General features: G+C 48.3%; 1 protein-coding gene across 2 annotated transcripts in view; it reads left to right on the forward strand.

The window, feature by feature from the left end:
* Window positions 1-22,976, forward strand: part of LOC146822173 (low density lipoprotein receptor adapter protein 1-like) — a 307,556-nt gene that overhangs the window by 247,752 nt on the left and 36,828 nt on the right. For both annotated transcript variants that reach the window (XM_085613310.1, XM_085613309.1), the window contains exon 7: window positions 11,912-12,051. In XM_085613310.1, the coding sequence (XP_085469436.1) occupies window positions 11,912-12,051 (140 nt within the window). The remainder of the gene's footprint in view (window positions 1-11,911; window positions 12,052-22,976) is intronic.

Genomic DNA, 22,976 nt, shown 5'->3' on the forward strand with positions numbered 1-22,976 from the left:
AAAAAATGCCCCCAGTGTGGAGCGAAGTTCCCCCACAGTGACCACCACGAGGTTTGTAACCTCTGCCTGTCGCCGGAACACAACGAATCCACCTGTCCAGCTTGTGCCGCTTTCCGTTCGAAGAAGACCCTCCGGGACCGAAGAGCTCGACGCCATATTATGGCCAAACCAGCTCCAGAACCGGACGACATCTTTGCTCAAGATGTTCCCGAAGATGACACCGAAGATCTCGAGATCGTGTCCGAAGCCGACGATTCCGATGACCTCATCACTCCAGGGCAGCGTGTGAGTACCACCCCCCCTGCCCCTGCCCCATCCAAAAAAGCATTGGTCAAGACTCCGCCAGCTGGGCCCAGTCGCGACCGAAAATCCTCTTCAGAAGCCCCGCCCCCGGGCCCGGCTCCGAAGACATCTAAGCCTGTAGGTGGCTCGGGCTCGAGCAAACCTCATCTGATTGTGCCTTTAACACCCTCGGCACCGAAAAAACCACTATCGGCACCGAAACAGGCTTCAAGACCGAAATCTCCTTCGGCACCGAAACGTTCCTCGGCACCGAAGTCTCCACCGGCGCCGAAACGGTCTTCGACATCGATGCCTAAAAGTCCCTCGGCACCGAAACATACATCGGCACCGAAAACTCCATCGGCTCCGAAAAATCCATCGGACCCGAAACATCCTTCGGCACCGAAAACATCATCGGCACCGAAAACTACGTACACACCGAAAAAGGCTCATAAAGACCCGAAGCGGACATCGCCGCCACCACCTTCGGAGCCAGATGAACTTTTTCGACCAGATCCTACTCAAAAGCGGATCTACATCCATCCTGAAACTGGACATGTGACTGCCGTCCCATATAAAAAGCGGAAGCTGGACATTACACCTCCTCCAGCTCCCATACGGAAAAAGGACTGTGCCACTTCACCACTTCGTCCTTCCTCTCCTGTAATACCTTCTAACCCGTCCCCCCCTCCTCCTCCTGCTTCTCCTTTACCTTTACCTTTACCATCTCCCTATCATTCACCTCCTCCACAGGATGATCATGATGACTTAGGGGGAGGGGCGGACCCTGATTTGTTTAATGATCCTGTTGATCCAAACGACCCGTTTACATTCCCTGACACAGCACCAGTAGATGACTGGTCTTATCCAGTGCCTGACATGCCTGACCCCACTACCTACCCCTCCAAGCCCTCCCCTCCTGATGACCATTTAGGGTTTGGCCAACTAATAAATAGGGCAGCAACATTCCATGGTGTCACTATGCACACGGACCCCCTTGAAGAGGATTTTCTCCTCGATACCTTTGAGCAGTCACAAAAAACGGTTCATATACTTCCCATGATTAAAGGGGTCATAAAGCATGCCACTGATGTCTTTAAAGACCCTGTTCGAGCGAGGGTTCTCAACCCCCGCATCGAAAAAAAGTACCGACCAGCCCCGCAGGACCCTGCATACATTAAAGCCCAGCTCCCTTTAGACTCCTTGGTCGTATCAAATGCCAGGAAGCGCGTTAACTCACAGACAACTGGAGAAACGCCCCCCCCAGACAAGGAGTCTAAGCTTTTAGAGGCCTCAGGCAAACGAGTCGCCGCACAGGCGGCGAACCACTGGCGTATTGCCAATACCCAGGCCCTGTTAGCCCCGTATGACAGGGCACATTATGACCAACTTGAGGACCTTATGCAACATCTGCCTGAACCCTTTAAGTCCCAGGCCACTGACCTCATTCAAGAAGGCAAATTAATATCTAATGCCTCCATTAAATGTGCCTTAGATGCGGCAGACACTGCTTCTAGGGCGGTCAATACTAGCGTCTTACTCAGACGACATGCCTGGCTCCGTATTTCCGGATTTAAACCGGAGGTTCAAACCGCAATTCTGGCTCAACCTTTCAACCAAGAGCAGTTATTTGGCCCTGCAGTTGATACTGCATTAGAAAAAATGAAGAAGGACAATGAAACTGGCAAGTCTATGGGAGCACTGCAGTCTCCTCAAAACCGGGGTTCCTTTCGTCGCTCCTTTTATAGAGGAGGCTCCAAAAACACATCAACTGAGACCACGTCCACCTTTAAAAATTCTGGACAAACATCCCCTAACAGAGGTTATTTCCGGGGACGTTATAGGGGAAACAATAACAAAGGTCGAGGGCGGGGCAACAACAACAACACCCGCACCTCCCCAGCCACCAAACAGTGACTTGCCACCACTCCCCCCAGACCATTCCACTCCGGTCGGGGGGCAGCTCCAACAATTCCTACCTGTCTGGACTTCCATCACCACAGACAGATGGGTAAGACAAATTATCCAGTCTGGCTACTGCCTAGAACTCCTACAATCCCCCCCAAACATACCACCCAAACAACGTCCAATGTCCTCACATCATCTCTCTCTCCTCAAACAAGAAGTTCAATCCCTGTTACAAAAACATGCGATAGAACCAGTCCCCCTTCAACATCAGGGAACCGGGGTGTATTCTCTATACTTCCTCATTCCCAAAAAGGACAAAACATTACGGCCCATACTGGATCTCAGACTGCTAAACCAGTATATACAGTCAGATCATTTTCATATGACCACCCTCCAACAAGTCCTCCCACTGTTACAACAGGGAGACTTCCTTGCCACATTGGACCTCAAGGACGCGTACTTTCACATCCCTATGCATCCCGCTCACAGAAAATATCTACGATTTGTGGTAGATGGGCAACACTATCAATTCACAGTTCTCCCATTCGGAGTAACAACAGCACCCAGAGTGTTCACCAAGTGCTTAGCAGTCGTGGCAGCGCACCTCAGAAGACAGCAGATCCATGTCTTCCCCTATCTGGACGATTGGCTCATAAAAGCCAATACTCACCAAAAATGCGTTCTCCACACTCATCGCACCATTCAAACTCTCCACAATTTGGGGTTCACTATCAACTACCCCAAATCCCATCTACAACCTTCCCACTTACATCAGTATCTAGGAGCAACCATAGATACATCCAAAGCCATTGCTTATCCCAGCACTGCCAGGATAGCCAGTATACAAAATCTCATCTCTCAATTTCAAACTCATCCATCTCTTCCAGCAAGAGTGTTCATACAGCTCCTAGGCATGATGGCGTCCTGCATCTCCATAGTCCCACACGCACGACTTCAGATGCGTCCCTTACAGGAATGTCTAGCACAACAGTGGAACCAAGCTCACGGACAACTTACCGATCTGGTGTTGGTGGACAGTCGCTCGCTTCGCTCACTGAAATGGTGGAACACCATCAACCTGTCCAAAGTACGACCGTTCTTAGAGCCTCTTCCACAAGTTGTGCTAACTACCGACGCATCTCTCACAGGGTGGGGAGCCCACCTCCTTCACCATACCACTCAGGGCAGATGGACCAGTCAACAGAAACTGCTCCACATCAACCACCTGGAACTCTTAGCAGTGTTCCTAGCACTAAAATCCTTTCAAGTTCACCTAAAGAACAAAACTGTCCTCATACGCACAGACAATATGACGACAATGTATTACATACAGAAACAGGGAGGGACACACACTCTCCAACTGTCCCAACTGGCACAGCAAATCTGGAGATGGGCAATTCCCCAAAACATCTACCTGTTAGCAGAACATCTCCCAGGCATCCACAATCAAGTGGCCGACCTCCTAAGTCGCCACACACAACAGATCCACGAATGGGAACTACACCCCAAGGTTCTACTCCCCTTCTTCCAAAAGTGGGGACAACCAGACATAGACCTGTTCGCCACTCCCGAAAACACAAAATGCCCAACCTTCGCCGCCAGGTTTCCACACCCACAGTTGAAGGGCAATGCCCTATGGATGAACTGGTCAGGCAGATTTGCGTACGCTTTTCCGCCTCTCCCACTAATTCCATTTGTGGTACGCAAACTGAAACAACAGTCACTAACACTAATACTAGTGGCTCCCACTTGGGCACGTCAACCGTGGTTCACCACACTTCTGGAACTATCTTTAGTTCCACATCAAAGGCTACGCCTCTCCCCGGATCTAATAACCCAGAACCATGGAGAAATCAGACACCCAGATCCTCAAACACTGAACCTGGCGATCTGGCTCCTGAGGTCTTAGAGTTCGGTTACCTCAATCTGCCTCCAGACTGTATGAATATCATAAAGGAAGCCAGACGCCCTACTACTAGAGCGTGTTATGCCGCTAAATGGAAACGATTTGCCATCTACTGCGCTAATAATGACATACATCCATTGGATGCTTCCATCCAAAACATAATTTGCTATCTACTACACTTGCAAAGATGCAATCTAGCGTATTCCTCTATACGTTTACACCTAGCAGCCTTGGCAGCCTACTTGCAAAATAGGCAACACCTGTCCCTTTTTAAGGTACCAGCCATCAAAGCGTTTATGGAAGGTCTCAAAAGAATTCTTCCCCCAAGATTGCCACCTGCCCCAGTGTGGAATCTCAATGTGGTTCTAACAAGACTCATGGGTCCCCCATTTGAACCTATGCACAAATGTGAATTGCAATTCCTAACATGGAAGGTAGCTTTCCTTATCGCAATCACTTCCCTACGCAGAGTAAGTGAAATACAAGCCCTTACACTAGAGGAACCTTTCTTACAACTACACCGTAACAAAGTGGTTCTTAGGACAAACCCTAAATTTCTTCCAAAAGTGATTTCCCCTTTCCACCTTAACCAATCAGTAGAGCTACCGGTATTTTTCCCAAACCCAGACTCCGTAGCTGAAAGGGCCCTACATACCTTAGATGTCAAAAGAGCCTTGCTTTATTACATCGACAGGACAAAACCCTTTCGAAAGACAAAACAACTCTTTGTTGCTTTCGCACCACCACATAAAGGCAACCCGATCTCCAAATCAGGTATAGCCCGATGGATAGTTAAATGCATCCAAATATGCTACCTAAAGGCTAAACGTACACTTACAGTTCCCCCTAGGGCGCACTCCACGCGTAAAATAGGGGCTTCTATGGCCTTCTTAGGTAACATTCCCTTAGAAGACATTTGCAAGGCAGCCACGTGGTCTACCACGCATACCTTCACTAAACACTATTGTGTTGACGTGCAGGCCAAACAACAGGCCTCCGTGGGCCAGGCTGTCCTAAAAACTTTATTTCAAGCTGCTGCAACGGATACAGGCGACCACCGCTAAGGGGAAGCACTGCTGTATAATCTATCCTCAGTGTGTGATCTGCAGCTCATATGCCTCGAACGGAATATGCTACTTACCAGTATGCATCTGTTCTTGGCATGTAGAGCTGCAGAGTCACACACGCCCGCCCGCCTCCCCGGGACCTGTATCTGTTCCAGCATCCGTCTTACTTAGACATTACACATGGACATCCTTTCTTTCATTTCTATACACTCCATCTTTTCCCATCATGGCGAAAAAACAATCTGACGATGGAGTGGATGCCCATGCGCACTGTTGTCCAGGGGAGGAGTCACCAACCTCGTGACCAAAGGCTTCTTCCGAAGACAACAACAACCTGCAATCATCCGAGCCCAACACCAGATGGCGATCTTATCCTCAGTGTGTGACTCTGCAGCTCTACATGCCAAGAACAGATGCATACTGGTAAGTAGCATATTCCTTTTCGTTAAATGATGATTCAGACTCTTTATTGTCAAGCGAGGAAAGCCTGGACAGTAGTTCCGATTTAGACTCTGCAGTTAGCTCCTCGGTGCAGAAGGCTCCTCTTACCCAGAGGGCTTTATACAAGAAAAAGTCAAAGGCCAAACTAAAGCATCCAACCAGCCTGTCTGAAGGAACGGAGAACAGGAAACTTTGTTGGGACTACTCAGCGACGTCTCATCTTTATCAGGAGGGAGCGGCATCTAAATTACAGCCAAATCAGGATGAGCTCGGTAACCAGCCGCAGGCCACATCACTGGATCTTCTTTATATCACTTTGAAGCAGATGCAGGGCGAGGCTAGACTCGAGAGTCGTAGAGCCAAGCAGTCGGCGAAAAAAATTCAGAACTCGATGCGGAAAATGAACAAACTATATGAGGAAATGGCTGACAGGGTCGCTCACGTTGAGGAAAGAACGAGCCGACTCGAAGATTATGTAATCGGATGGCAAGAGACACAGGAGAAATTGACTGAGGACGTTCAATGTAAACTCGAGGATTTCGAAAATCGCCAGAGGCGGAACAACATAAGACTCTTGGATGTGGTTGAAGGGGTTGAGGGACAGGACGTTAGAGCTGTTGTAATCAAATTATTTAAGGGTGCGTTTCCTGAGATGGAGACTTGGGAGTGGGAGGTGGAGGTCCAAAGAGCGCATCGATTCCCGTTCAACCCAAAAAAATCGTTTAGTACATCTCGGGTAGCAAGACCTCGGGCAATCTTGGTTTATATCGGTAATTTCCTCCTTAGGCAGGAGATTTTGGAGAAGGCTAAACCAGAGGCTAGACGTGCATTTGATAGGGTCACCTTCTTTGCCCGCCCTGACTTCTGTCATGCCACGGTGGAAAGAAGATGGAGATTGAGGCAATTGATTGCGCCCTTTCAGAGTCTTGAGTACGAGGCCTACCTGATGTACCCAGCGAGGCTTAAGGTTATTGTCAAGGGACAGGTCTGGATTTTTTTCTCGGAAATTAAGGCCCAGCAATATCTGGCAGAATTAAAAGAGCAGAAGGGGGGTTGAGGGTTAGTCCCTTTTTTTGACCCTGAGGAGGCACAATAGGTTCTAGGGGGGGCCTGGGTATGGACTTAGGAACATAAGGGGGGTACGAGGGAGAGGGGGGGGGGCGGCTGCTGCATCTTAAGCTGCCTCACATGGGTCATGATTGACCCATTTGCCTGTAAGTGGGGCGGGTACTGGGAGGGGCAGTGCAGGGTGGGGATGGGGATGGGGAAGGGGTGGGGTTGGGGATACGGATTTGTTCAGTGTTGCACAGCACTAGGCTTGAGATGGTCTAATAATCATAAGAGAAGTAATACTTGGAATGGGGAGGCAAGGGTACAATGCGGGCAGGAAATGAGAGACATAAGGAGACTATGTATTAATGTATGGTTTTCTTGGAGGGTTCAGACATACGATGTATTTTAATGAGTATTAGGATTGCTTTGATTAATGTCTGTGGGCTGAATGACCAGCTGAAAAGACAACGGGTAGCAGCTGCCCTGAGACTGATGCGGCTGGATTTTGTATGCCTTCAGGAGACGCATGTAGAAGGTACAAGGAGCTACTTATTGGAACAGCTTGGTTTTTCCCTGCTTGCATATTCGAGACAAGGGACCAGGACCAGAGGGGTTGCTATCTTTTCTAAAAGAAGAGATGTCAAGGTCATTAGGAGGAAGGAGGACCAATGGGGGAGATGGGTCTTGTTGGAATGTCTAATTAATGAGCAAATAGTTACCATCGGATCATTGTATGGATCCAACGAGGACGATCCAGCTCTCTTTGAGTATTTAGACTCGGAACTGGCTTTATGGCCAGAACCAGTTATTCTGGGGGGGATTTTAATATAAACGGGATTGGTGGGTTGGGTACTGAGGACGGACAGGAATATCGAGGTCGGAAGAAAAAGGTATCCAGAGCGTTAGTTAATCTGGCGTATCATAATTCTTTAATTGATGTATGGGGACACTTGAATCCACTAGATGATGGAATAACTTATTACTCCGCCCCACATATGGTTTTTGCTAGGTTGGATTATTTTTTTATATCAAACTCTCTAATTCCTGACAGTCGGATAGAGAAGTTTCCTCGACTGGTTTCTGACCATAACCCACTGGTTTTAACAGTAAAAATGATAAGAAGTGAAAGGCGTACGCAGTCATGGACCTTTGAGAGAAGACTGCTCAAGGATGATAATTACCTTAAGCATATGAACAACTGGATTAAAAAATGTTGGGAAATTAATCACGGTAGTACCTCCTTAGGGATGATCTGGGACGCTTTTAAAGCCGGGGTTCGGGGAGAGACGTTAAGTTATAGTTTGCATAATCAAAAACAAGAAGCGGCTAGAGTTAATAAATTGGTAAAAGCAGTTATAGAGGCAGAGCAGGAATTGGCCCTTGCAGTACAGGCCGGTGTTTCCCCTACTCCGGTACTTCTTAAAATTGCATCTATTAAAGCAGATATCAATGAGGGGTTCGCTACAAAGGCCGCTACGATTTATTTAACTCAAAGAGAGCAATGTTACGAGCTGAGCGAACGGGTGGGACATACTCTTGCAATTCGCACTAGGCAGAGAGCTGCGACAGGGAAAATCAATGAGATATCTGATGGTAAGGGAGGTAAAGTTACTGATTCCGAGGGGGTTAGAGAAGTTTTCAGACAGTTTTATGCTAAATTATATGCTGATGATGAGCCTGGTGACCCCTCAGATATACAGCGATATTTAGGGGACCTCATTTCTTCTCAGGTCTCTGACGTAGACAGGGAGGCACTTGATTCACCTCTAAAAACTGAGGAAATTTTAGTGGCTCTTAATAATCTCTCCTCTGGCAAGGCTGCTGGGCCTGATTTAATTCCGATTGAATTTTATAAAATATTTAAAAAAATAATAGGCCCTGACCTTATTGACACAATTTTACAGGCACACTCTGGACAATCGGTCCCAGCATCATGGACAGGTGCCCATATCGTGGTGATTCTTAAAAAGGGTAAGTCATCTCTGGAACCGGGCTCATATAGACCTATCACCCTCATGAACTCGGGTGCTAAAATTTTCTCTAATGTAATGGCTCTTAGACTGTCTAAGATAATAGGGCAATTGGTTAGCCCTACACAGCATGGGTATATACCGGGGAAAGGAACTGCACAACACGTCCGTAAGGTAATTACCTTATTTGATGCCGCGGAGGTCTCAGGAGAATCTACGGCGGTTATGTTTTTAGATGCAGAAAAGGCATTTGACCGTGTTTTCTGGGACTTCCTTTGGGCTGCTTTATTATGGTCCGGTATCGGAGTTGGTTTCATAAGGGCGATACAGGCACTTTATCGGTCACCTACAGCCCAGCTTAGAATTAACGGAGGGCACACATTGCCAGTGCAGATCAAACGAGGTACTCGTCAGGGGTGTCCATGCTCACCGTTGTTATTCGCGGTCTACATCGACCCGCTGATTCGTAGGTTGGAATTAAATGATCAAATTGTTCCGATTAGCATTCAGGGTCAGTTGTGTAAAACCTTAGTTTATGCAGATGGCGTGGCAATAGTGACTCCCTCCCCTACTAGGGCAATCATGGAAGTAGAAATGGAGGCTGAGCTATTTGGTCGGATATCGGGATATGCTTTAAATGGCCCTAAAACACAGATAATAAAGAACAACCAGGCGATTTGTAATGATGTGCGGGTAGGGAAATGTGCGGTGTATCTCGGTATCAGTATTTCGGCAGACTTAGATAAGATCGTAGAGCAAAATATAGAGCCTATAATGGCGAAATGTAAGATAGATCTCGATAGTATCCATAATTTTCATCTCTTCCTGGTGGGACTTTCAAACGTGATTAAAATGCTAATTTTGCCCAAATTCCTTTATTTGTTTAGGACAATTCCATTGATATTCGAAGGCAAATGGTTTGTGGCAATTGAACGCCTCATCAATAGATTTATATGGGCACAGGGAAAAACTAGGAGAGCCCTCCGATTTTTAACTCTTCCTAGGGATAGGGGAGGATGGGCAGTACCGGATTTAAAGTTATACTATTGGGCAGCAGCCATTCAGTACATGAGGGCTCATGGGTGGAGACATCTTAGATACTCAGGTTAAGGAAGCATCAATTGATCTATATGCTACGCTGATTGGTGAAGATGCTGGGAACTGCTTCCTGAAATATACAGATCCTGGGTATTACAAAAGAACTAGGTTTAAGACACTTATAGCAGGATTTAAAATCTGGGCATCATTCTGTAAAAAATTGGGGCTGGTAGATTTAATGCCTACACGCGGATCGAAGGGAATGACTCTCTCCCCGCAGAAATATTCGCGGATGGAGTTATTGGTGATTGGGGACGGATGGGGATCCGGAAGCTGGGGGATCTTATGGGAGCTCAAGGTATTTTACAGGTCACCGAAATTCAAGAGAAGTATGGTATTCCTAGGAAAAACTTCTTCAAGTTTTTGCAAATTCAAGTTTTTTGATGAATAAGAAGGGTGGATCTGCCGGGTTTAGTAAAAACAGGGTAATGGATGTGATTGAGCGGGGGGCAGAATGTTCTATAAAGAAAATTTATGCTGAGCTATCTCTGTTAAAAGGTGATGACTTGGGAAAATATGGAAGGAAATGGGCAGATAAACTTCAGGTTGATCAGGATTGCTTCCAGGACTCTCTTGAACTGGGGGGGACCATACTTTGCTCAGCAGCATTACAGGCCCAACATTACAAGACAATTTATTCATTATACCATACACCCGACAGGATCGCTCCATGGGGGGAACAGGAATTACGTGCCCCCGGTGTGACAGTAGCGAGGCTGACATTGTTCATATTTTTGCGTTATGCCCACAGCTTAATTTGTTGATTAAGGCTATTGAATCTTTTCTAGATGTAAGTCTAGGAATAAAAGTAGTTCTTACGCCAGTATGGATTCTTCTTGGTGTAGGAGGTGGAAACGAGCAGGTTGGCTCGCCTTATTTTTTGTTTGTGTCTATGTCCGTTTTAAGAATCTGTGTCGCATCAGCCTGGTTGGATAAGTCAGCTCCAACATTTCATCAATGGTTAGCTAGATTATTGTCAGCATATAATTTGGAAAAAGGGATATATGATAGGAAGGGGAAAAAGGGTAGAATTTTAGGTAAGCGTATATGGGAACCTATTAGGAGCTGGAAGGAGGATGCTTCAAATTAAGGAGAATGGTTTAAAATGAATTCGGGAAGATAATTCTATATGTTGGTAGTTTTTGGGGATAATGTAATGTATTGTATCTTTTTTTTTTTGGCTTTCTAATCAATGTTCCCTCCGGAGAAGGGGGTAGTGCTTTGTGCAAATTTATTGTGATTTTGTGGATAATAGAAAAATGTAATAAAAATATATATATATAAATAAAAAAGAACTTGAGCTGTGCATGGCAGATATGACAGGGCTGCTGTTTCCCTCCAGTGACGAGGAAGTTAGTAATGGGAGTAGTTTAAGAGGGTTTCCCTGGCAGAAGTGTATGTTCAAGAAGGATTGAGGATCGGTGTCTGTTGCGGAGCCTCGACTCCTAGGTGGCGGCGCTTGTAGTGATTGCGTAGCTTTGGCAGCGGGAGATAGTGCTGAATGCCAGGGTGTATCCTTCACACCGTATAAAAGAGCTGGCGTTGTGATGGATATTATTGGGGGTGGGAGTAGAACATGTGTCAAGGAGAAGCTCGGAGGTAGCTCAGCTTTAATTGAATTGTTTTTCAGGGAAAGCCCCAAGAGTATTGGGACCAGTTATGGTGGTCAGTGTGTCTGGGTGGCCATGAGTACACAGGGTGTGGGGGAAGGTATTCAACTATATGTGAGAACTGTCGAGAATGGGTGCTGAGGAGTGAGTGAAAAGGTCTCCGAATATTGTACAACAGTGGAAAGGAAAGGAAGCGGGGTCAAGAACCAGTGTGCGTTGTGAGACGCAGGGGAGTTAGGAAAACTAGCAGATGGTGGTAGGTTGAGGAGAGGACAAGAAGTGCGGAGCCAGGTAATGGGAAGTACTCTTTGTTGGTATTGGCATTGAAGTGTCTAGTTGCTTGTGCGTCGATGCCTGATAAAAGTAAGTGTGAGAAAGAGCATTGTACATCTACATGGCATGGGGGTTGGTGTGCAGTGGGATTTTGTTTCATAGGCTTTTCATGCAATTAATTCAAATGTCTTGTTGCATTTAATTTTAATTGTATTGCATTCTATTGGTGGGGAATATATTTAATTGAAAACGTAACACTCTGTTCCTGTTGCTGAAATACACTTTTGGATTGTCATCTTTCAGATTCCAGACTTAAAGATGTGGAGAGTTCCAGTGAAAGTTCGACTGTTAACCCTTTGTCGTCTATGGAGATCGACCGGCCATACTGTGTCACCCCGACTGGCCCTACCGGTATAGGGTCTCCGTTCCGCCTTCAGTCTGGGGTACAAGCTGCTTTTATTCACTTGTGACCTGTCAAAGCGATACAAATTAGCCTCATTCTACTCATTGGCCACAGAATCAGAAATGTTTGTCATAGATCTCATGGACTCGAAAATAGGAACTGGGTTCAGGCTTTAATACCAAAATATGGACAGCAACTACAGGGAATCCTATAATAATCCACTTTCTTGACCCCCCTCCCCTCCTACTCCCCCTAGTTTACACGGCCCCACGCCTCAATACCATCGGGCTCGGAAAGACACCAGTATCCTAGGTTCGAGGGTCAGACATCATCCACAAAAGTAAATTAATAATCCTTTTCGTTTCTGTTTGTGTAAGTCTGCAGACTGTAATAGGCCACCGAGCACTAGTGTCAAAAGCACAGCCAGGAGCAACCGACATGTCCGCCTTCCACATCTCCCAGTGAGGGAACAGTGGTTGGTCGGTCTAATCCCAAGTGAACAGGCTCTCTCGACTCCAGGGAGCTTTAATGAGCAGCTTGTTTTAGAGCTCGTCTGCACTTGTAAAGGATGATCCTTCATGCATGAAAGCATGTGCCCTGCTCTGGTCACATTGCTGCTTCACACTGCTGCTTGAACCTGCTAGGGTGCTTGGAAGCGTGTGCGCTGCTCTGGTCACACTGCTGCTTGAACCTGCTAGGGTGCTTGAAAGCGTGCGCCCTGCTCTGGTCACACTGCTGCTTGAACCTGCTAGGGTGCTTGAAAGCGTGTGCCCTGCTCTGGTCACATTGCTGCTTGAACCTGCTAGGGTGCTTGAAAGCGTGCGCCCTGCTCTGGTCACACTGCTGCTTGAACCTGCTAGGGTGCTTGAAAGCGTGCGCCCTGCTCTGGTCACACTGCTGCTTGAACCTGCTAGGGTGCTTGAAAGCGTGCGCCCTGCTCTGGTCACACTGCTGCTTGAACCTGCTAGGGTGCTTGAAAGCGTGCGCCCTGCTCTGGTCACACTGCTGCTTGAACCTGCTAGGGTGCTTGAAAGCGTGCGCCCTGCTCTGGTCACACTGCTGCTTGAACCTGCTAGGGTGCTTGAAAGCGTGCGCCCTGCTCTGGTCACACTGCTGCTTGAACCTGCTAGGGTGCTTGAAAGCGTGCGCCCTGCTCTGGTCACACTGCTGCTTGAACCTGCCAGGGTGCTTGAAAGCGTGCGCCCTGCTCTGGTCACACTGCTGCTTGAACCTGCTAGGGTGCTTGAAAGCGTGCGCCCTGCTCTGGTCACACTGCTGCTTGAACCTGCTAGGGTGCTTGAAAGCGTGCGCCCTGCTCTGGTCACACTGCTGCTTGAACCTGCTAGGGTGCTTGAAAGCGTGCGCCCTGCTCTGGTCACACTGCTGCTTGAACCTGCTAGGGTGCTTGAAAGCGTGTGCCCTGCTCTGGTCACATTGCTGCTTGAACCTGCTAGGGTGCTTGAAAGCGTGCGCCCTGCTCTGGTCACACTGCTGCTTGAACCTGCTAGGGTGCTTGAAAGCGTGCGCCCTGCTCTGGTCACACTGCTGCTTGAACCTGCTAGGGTGCTTGAAAGCGTGCGCCCTGCTCTGGTCACACTGCTGCTTGAACCTGCTAGGGTGCTTGAAAGCGTGCGCCCTGCTCTGGTCACACTGCTGCTTGAACCTGCTAGGGTGCTTGAAAGCGTGCGCCCTGCTCTGGTCACACTGCTGCTTGAACCTGCTAGGGTGCTTGAAAGCGTGCGCCCTGCTCTGGTCACACTGCTGCTTGAACCTGCTAGGGTGCTTGAAAGCGTGCGCCCTGCTCTGGTCACACTGCTGCTTGAACCTGCCAGGGTGCTTGAAAGCGTGCGCCCTGCTCTGGTCACACTGCTGCTTGAACCTGCTAGGGTGCTTGAAAGCGTGCGCCCTGCTCTGGTCACACTGCTGCTTGAACCTGCTAGGGTGCTTGAAAGCGTGCGCCCTGCTCTGGTCACACTGCTGCTTGAACCTGCTAGGGTGCTTGAAAGCGTGCGCCCTGCTCTGGTCACACTGCTGCTTGAACCTGCTAGGGTGCTTGAAAGCGTGCGCCCTGCTCTGGTCACACTGCTGCTTGAACCTGCTAGGGTGCTTGAAAGCGTGCGCCCTGTTCTGGTCACACTGCTGCTTGAACCTGCTAGGGTGCTTGAAAGCGTGCGCCCTGCTCTGGTCACACTGCTGCTTGAACCTGCTAGGGTGCTTGAAAGCGTGCGCCCTGCTCTGGTCACACTGCTGCTTGAACCTGCTAGGGTGCTTGAAAGCGTGCGCCCTGCTCTGGTCACACTGCTGCTTGAACCTGCTAGGGTGCTTGAAAGCGTGCGCCCTGCTCTGGTCACACTGCTGCTTGAACCTGCTAGGGTGCTTGAAAGCGTGTGCCCTGCTCTGGTCACACTGCTGCTTGAACCTGCTAGGGTGCTTGAAAGCGTGTGCCCTACTCTGGTCACACTGCTGCTTGAACCTGCTAGGGTGCTTGAAAGCGTGTGCCCTACTCTGGTCACACTGCTGCTTGAACCTGCTAGGGTGCTTGAAAGCGTGTGCCCTGCTCTGGTCACACTGCTGCTTGAACCTCCTAGGGTGCTTGAAAGCGTGTGCCCTACTCTGGTCACACTGCTGCTTGAACCTCCTAGGGTGGGACTTGAGGATGAGGAGTGGCCCGACAGACCCCTTGGGCTGCTGGCGTGAAGGCGCTGAGAGCTGAATCAGCACCATGTGTCTGCTGAAGCACTTGATGCCACCTGTGATTAGCTTCGTTGTTGAGTGTTGTGTTTTGCTATTGAATTGTGTTAAAAGCCGGAAAAGGCTTCTGCTGCGGCTCTCTTGGCCTTCTCGAGTTGGGGGTCCGTTCTGATCCACTTGTCCTCATGCTGGCAGACATTTGTACATGCCCGAGCCCTGCTCCCCTCCTGTGTGTGAGCCTCACCCCTACCTCGGTGTCTGCGGGCTTCGAGGCGCTGTGGAGTCACTGAGGTGAGTCATGAGACCACGAGGACCTTGCCCCATCAGGAGGGATGCCGCGATGGAATGGGCTTTTGCCACAGACTTATGTCTGGAAAGGACGGAGACCTTTAGACTGACCTCATGAGGGTGCAACCTTGTCCTGATGAAAGCCCACCCTAAACTATCTTGAGGGCCGCAACGTCTGCGGTTATTGTGCTTGGCCACGAGAAATACGCGACAATGTACCCTGGAACACTGAGATCTTGGGGAGCAAAAGAACTGCACCTGTAACCATTGCAATTGTTTTTTTGTGCACCCGTCACCTTGTCTCCTTGTCACTGGCACTGCGTCTTCACGAGCAGCACCATTTATCAATTCATTTTTTGTGCAATTTCGTCGTGCCCTAAATGTATTTTTGTTGTGATTTCATTCAATGTCCATTTTACTGACTCGATGGGCAGCTGTAGCTCGTGACGAGGCTCCATCGAATCACTACTGGGTGTAAATGAATCCAGAGGAATGACAAAAATAAATATACATATGTGTATATTTATGTATGTGTGTATATGTATGTATGTATATGTATGTATGTGTATATATGTATGTGTATATATGTATGTATGTATACATATATTCCAATCGTAATCCTGATTGTAGACAACAGTCACAGCCAACAGGAAACAGCCACACCAATGCGGTCTCAAATTCACGGTTGTATTTATTGGCAAATAAAACGGACGCGTTTCGAACTTGCGTTCTTTTTCATATGTATGTATGTGTATATGTATATTTGTATGTATGTGTATATATGTGTATATTTGTGTGTATATATTAATTTCCTAATTACTGTGGTTGTAAGAAGTCTAGGTTTGCCTCTTCGTTATCATTAGTTCCCTTCCATGAGCATTCCTGCACGTGCTCTTACACAAACCCTCTTGCACACCTTCTCACCAGGAGGCTCTCACACTTTGACACACTCTAACTCACACACAGATATTAACATGCACTCAGTCTCACATGCGCACAGTCGCACTCACACACATTCTCACACAGCCTCACTCGTGCACAGTCGCTCTCACGCACAAGCTCAGTCTCACATGCGCACAGTCGCACTCGCGCACAAGCTCAGTCTCACATGCGCACAGTCGCACTCGCGCACAAGCTCACACAGTCTCAAATGCGTACAGTCGCACTCGTGCACCTGCGCACACACTCACATGTGACAGTCGCACTCACGCACAAGCTTAGTCTCACATGCGCAGTCGCACTCGCGCACAAGCTCACAGTCTCACATGCGCACAGTCGCACTTGTGCACAAACTCAATCTCACATGCACACACAGTCTCACTCACGCACATGCCCAGTCTCACTCACGCACATGCCCAGTCTCACTCGCGCACATGCCCAGTCTCACTCGCGCACATGCACACAGTCTCACTCATGCACATGTGCACACAGTATCACACACACCTGCACACAATCTCACTCACACACATGCCCACAGTGTAACTCACAGTATCACTCCCACACATGTTCACACAGTCTCACTCACGCAGAAGCACAGTATCACTCACGCACATGTGCAGTCAAACACACACACACACATGCAGTCTCACTCACACACATGCAGTCTCACTCACACACATGCACAGTCTTACTCACATGCATACAGTCTCACTCACATGCAGTCGCGCAAGCACATGCACACAGTCTCACTCACGCACATGCGCACACAGTCTCACTGGCGCACATGCACACACAGTCTCACTGGCGCACATGCACAGTCTCATTCATGCACATGCGCACACAGTCTCACTCACGCACATGCATTCACAGTCTCATGCACATGCATTCACAGTCTCATGCACATGCATTCACAGTATCATGCACATGCATTCACAGTCTCACGCACATGCATTCACAGTCTCATGCAGATCCGCACAGTCTCACTCACATCCGCACAGTCTCACATCCGCACACTCACATCCACACACAGACTCACTCATGCACAGTATCACTCATGCCCAAGTGCACACAGTCACAAACATGTGCACAGTCTCACACACATGCACACAATCTCACTCTAGCACATGCCCACAGTCTAACTCACGCACAGTATCACTCACGCACATGTTCAGTCTCACACATGCACAGTATCACTCATGCGCATGCGCACAGTCTCACTCACATGCGCACAGTCTCACTCACATGCGCACAGTCTCACTCACATGCGCACAGTCTCACTCACATGCGCACAGTCTCACTCACATGCACAGTCTCACACACGCACATGCACTCACTAACGCACATGTGCACACAGTCTTGCACATGCACACAGTCTGACTCATGCACATAGTCTGACTCATGCACATGCACACAGTCTGACTCATGCACATGCACACAGTCTGACTCATGCACATGCACACAGTCTGACTCACGCAATCACTCAGGAAAATCTCTCTGAGGAAAACAGAAGTCTGTCCATTTGCGCTCACAAAGACATCCCTTAGGTTTTGTCTCAAATATGATATTCTTTCCAATTTCTGATTTTGGTTTGTCAACTATACACTATAGGTAGAGATTACTTTATACAAACGTCATTGTTTTTACCCAATTTAACTTTATGTATCAAAAGCGTAACCTATTTTTTGTGGGAATGTACATGCAAACGCAGATACATGGATACATTGAGTAAAGCCCTCTGGTGACTCCTAGACTGTGATGCTAAGATGTCTAAACCTTGAGCCTAGAGTCACTGTCCATGGTTGTCTGGCTCCACACGGGGGCACTGTACAGTCGACACTAAGATGGCAAGAGATGCAGTCTCTGCACAGCACTGTGCAGTGAACACCGATGTGATAGGGGCTGCTCGTGCATTGTCCTCTGCACAGCACTCTGTGGGGAACACTGAGACCACCACAGCTGCTCGTGCTTTGTCCTCCGCACAGCACTCTGTGGGGAACACTGAGACCACAGCAGCTGCTCGCGCTTTGTCCTCCTCACAGCACTCTGTGGTGAACACTGAGACCACAGCAGCTGCTCTTGCTTTGTCCTCCGCACAGCAATCTGTGGGGAACACTGAGACCACAGCAGCTGCTAGTGCTTTGTCCTCCTCACAGCACTCTGTGGTGAACACAGAGACCACCACAGCTGCTCGTGCATTGTCCTCTGCACAGCACTCTGTGGTGAACACAGAGACCACCACAGCTGCTCGTGCTTTGTCCTCCGCACAGCACTCTGTGGTGAACACAGAGACCACCACAGCTGCTCGTGCTTTGTCCTCCGCACAGCACTCTGTGGGGAACACTGAGACCACAGCAGCTGCTAGTGCTTTGTCCTCCTCACAGCACTCTGTGGTGAACACTGAGACCAGAGCAGCTGCTCGTGCTTTGTCCTCCGCACAGCACTCTGTGGGGAACACTGAGACCACAGCAGCTGCTAGTGCTTTGTCCTCCTCACAGCACTCTGTGGTGAACACTGAGACCACAGCAGCTGCTAGTGCTTTGTCCTCCTCACAGCACTCTGTGGTGAACACAGAGACCACCACAGCTGCTCGTGCATTGTCCTCTGCACAGCACTCTGTGGTGAACACAGAGACCACCACAGCTGCTCGTGCTTTGTCCTCCGCACAGCACTCTGTGGTGAACACAGAGACCACCACAGCTGCTCGTGCTTTGTCCTCCGCACAGCACTCTGTGGGGAACACTGAGACCAGAGCAGCTGCTCTTGCTTTGTCTTCTGCACAGCCCTCTGTGGTGAACACTGAGACCACAGCAGCTGCTCTTGCTTTGTCTTCTGCACAGCCCTCTGTGGTGAACACTGAGACCAGAGCAGCTGCTCATGCTATGTCCTCTGCACTACCCTGTATGGTGAACACTGCGCCCACAGCAGCTGTTAATGCTTTGTCCGTCTCCGCACAGCACTCTGTGGTGAACACTGAGACAAAAGCAGCTGCACATGCTTTGTCCTCTGCATAGCACTCTGTGGTGAACACAGCAGCTGCTCGTGCTTTGTCCTCCGCACAGCACTCTATGGGTAACACTCAGACAACAGCAGCTGCTCATGCTTCGTCCTCTGCACAGTACTCTGTGGTGAGCTGTGAGACCACAGCAGCTGCTCGCGCTTTGTCCTCTGCACAGCATTCTGTGGCGAACACTGAGACCACAGCAGCTGCTCATGCTTTGTTCTCTGCATACCACTCTGTGGTGAACACTGAGCCCACATCAGCTGCTTGTACTTTGTCCTCTGCACAGCACTGTATGGTGAACACCGAGCCCACAGCAGCTTCTCGTGCTTTGTTCTCTGCACAGCACTCTGTGGTAAACACCGAGACCCCAGCAGCTGCTCGTACTTTGTCCTCTGCACAGCACTCTGTGGTGAAAACTGAGCCCACAGCAGCTGCTCGTGCTTTTTCCTCTGCACAGAACTATATGGTGAACACTGAGACCATAGCAGCTGCTTGTGCTTTGCTCTCTGCACAGCACTCTTTGGTTAACACTGAGATCTCAGCAGCTGCTCATGCTCTGTCCTCCGCACAGCAAGCTGTGGAGAACACGGAGACCCCAGCAGCTGCTCATACTTTTTCCTCTACACAGCACTCTGTGGGGAACACTGAGATCTCAGCAGCTGTTCATGCTTTGTCCGACGCACAGCACTCTGTGGTGAACACTGAGACCCCAGCAGCTGCTTGTGCTTTGTTCTCTATACAGCACTCTCTGGTGAACACTGAGACCATAGCAGCTGCTCGTGCTTTGTTCTCTACACAGCACTCTGAGGTGGACACTGAGACCACAGCAGCTGTTCATACTTTGCCCTCTAGTAGTAGTAAAAAATACTTTATTGCATTAATCATTTGATTACAATACATAGAAAATAAGCAGCATAAAAATAGAATAAATCAATCACATATTTACCATACGTAATATCATATAAAGAAGATATACATTGGTCATGATACCTGTCTTTGCATCTATATACAGATCCAATAAAAACCATCTAGTCAAGTAATGTTCTATAAGCATGTTCTAAAAACTGGACCATCCTTCTGATTGCACTTTCCCCTGTGAGCCTAAAACAGTAACGTATAGCCTCTGTAGTTTGGCATTATTAAACATGGGGTGTAAACATAACCTCCGTGTGGGCTAAAGTCTCGGGCAGATGCATATTAAATGTTCAAGAGTTTCCTTGCCGGTTCCACAAAGCCAACATCCCTGAGTATCTTTAAGAGCCTTATTTCAAGTCCCTTCAAACTCCCTTATCGGAATATAGAATTGTCTGAACCTTAGGTATTTCCATTTAATGAAGCTGGTCAAATTCCATCTCAAGTATTCTTGAGCCTGCAAGGTATATGTATCAATTATTAAGTCTGTGTGTTTATATTTCCCTGCTTATAGACGATCTGAATTCCACTGTGCTAACTTTAGTGTTTTACATATTATTTTTTTCCGCACATCCCTGGTCATTCGTCCCATCTCCTGTATATCAGGCAGTTCATAAAAGTCTATTTCCATCATTATAGTAGAAAGCTGCAGATCTCTTACTTTTCTCTCCGGAGTTCCTCAATTATTAGATGTTTCAATGTGCATGAATCGGCCTTAGCACAATCGATAATGTAGTTAACACAACTGATCTCATGGAGCATTTCCAGAGATTTTAGGCCAAATTCCAACCGTGTCATACAATGTGGAGTAGCCTGTCGTAAATGGAGTATGGTGCGTACGCATTTCATGAAGCATTTTTCAAAATCAAAAATGACTTTCTTGTTCATGGCAGGAGATGCGTACAATAGAAACAGAATCATTTTCATCTGTAAAGCTTTTAGAGATGGGATAATTGCATTCCCTCCGCACAGTTTCATGAATCTCACAATTGATTTTGTAATAGTTATAGATTTTACACTTTTACAGACCGTATGGTTTAATCGTTGTTAGACTTGGGGGTCTCTAGTTGGCACAGGTATGCACTTGTGACAAATAGGTACCCTCGCCTCTAGTCAGGGTAAGGGGGTACACTCCTAAAATAACCCCTGCTCACACCCCTTGGTAGCTTGGCACGCGCAGACAGGCTTATCTCAGAGGCAGTGTGTAAAGCATTTGTGAACACATATAGTAATCAAGTGACAACACTACAGATAGTCACCACACAGGTTTTATATCAAAAATAAGTATTCTTTATATAGATTTACCACAAGACCATTAAACGACACAAATACACAATACTGTTTCTTTAGATGGTAGAATTTAGCTTAGTTCTCTTTAGTTATTAAATGTGACACTTTAAGTCAATGTACCTTTAGATGCGACACGCAGGGCAACGAAAGTGTTGCAACGATGGTGATGTGATGAAAGTTTGGTGCAAAGAAATAAAGACGTGAAGATCTTCCAGATACGCCACGCTTCTCTGATGTTGCGAGAGGATTCGATGCGTCAGCTGCAGTGGCTATACCACTCTACGCGATGCGACGACAGCGGCTTTGGCGGCGACACTCTTCTCCGACGATGCGAGACGCTTCCACTCGATGCGACAACTGCAGCAGCGACACCACTTTACGCGATGCAACAACAGCGGCTCCGACGGCGGCACGCTTCTCCGGGGATGCGAGGCGCTTTGCTTGATGCGGTGCAATGCGAAAGCTACAGCAGCGTCATCCAAGATGCAGCGGCTGCGACGGTGACACACTTCTTCCTCGATGCGAGACTCTTCTCTTGATGCGGGGCAATGCATCAGCTACGATGGCTGCGATGGCGACACGCTTCTTCGGCATTGCGAGACACTTCTTCGATGATGCGAGGCGCTCCCGCTCAATGCGACAACTGCAGTGGCGTCACCACTTTACGCGATGCGACGACAGCGGCTCAGACGGCGGCACGCTTCTCCTTCTGGAGTCGCGCTTTCAGGTCCTTGCGACACGCAGTCCCTCAGAAGGCCTCTAAACTGCAGCAGGCACTTCCAAAGAACTCTGGGGAGCTGGTGGTTGAAGTCTGTTGTTCTTGAGACTTCAGCAGGAGGCAAGCTCTTTTCCAAGCCCTTGGAGATCCTTCACAAGTTGAGCAAAAGTACACACAACGTTCCTTTCTCCTCTCTGTGGCAGTAGGCAGCCCCTGCAGGCCAATCCCCCAGTTTCAGGGATAGTCTCTCCTCAGTTTCTTCTTGGTTCCTCTCCTCAGCAGAGGTTTCTTCTTGTTTTCCCAAAGTGATCTAAATTCTTGGGATAAGGGTCCCAATACTTATACCCCAAAATCCTTTGTCCTCTGAAGGCAGAGGAGCCTTTGCCTTGTTCAAACCGGTTCTGGTCAGTCCTGGAGCACTTTGTTTACCTGACTCCTTTCTTTTCAGAGTGCAGGGCAGAGACATCAGACGCACCACAGGAGGTGGAGCCAGCATTGTGGAGGGAAGGGACAGTCCTATTCAGGTCCCAGGTGCAGCTCCTCCCTCCCATCTAGATGCAGATCTCTCTATTCACCACTGGGACACCTCACCCTGTCTCCTGGAATTCCCCAGCCCTGTCACTCAAACTCCAGACAAGGAATACACAGCCTAGCAGAGGCAGGTTTGAATGGTTAGACAAGAAAATGCCTACTTTCTAAAAGTGGCATTTTCAAACACAGAATGTTAAAACCAACTTCACTAAAAGATGTATTTTATCATTTTGAGTTCAGGCATACAAAATTCGAATTTCTACCATGTTCCCGGAGTCAGTTAAGATTATAAGATGTAATAACCAAACTGCCCATTCTGGTCTATGGAGAACGGGTAGCCTTGCAATAGTGAAAAACGAAAATGGGTGTAATTCACTATTAGAACATGCCACACACACCAGGGCATGTCCTACCTTATCCTTATAAAGCACCCTGCCCTTGGGCCTACCATAGGGGTGTCTAATGTGAAGAAAAGGGAAGGTTTAGGGACTGGCAAGTGGGTGCACTTGCCCAGTCAGCATGACAGTACCAGACTGCACGCAGGCTCTGCAATGGCAGACCTTAGACACACTTTTACAGGCTGCTTCTGTGGGTG

The sequence above is a fragment of the Triturus cristatus genome, chromosome 6 (assembly GCF_964204655.1).
Source record: "Triturus cristatus chromosome 6, aTriCri1.1, whole genome shotgun sequence".
Classification (NCBI taxonomy): domain Eukaryota; kingdom Metazoa; phylum Chordata; class Amphibia; order Caudata; family Salamandridae; genus Triturus; species Triturus cristatus.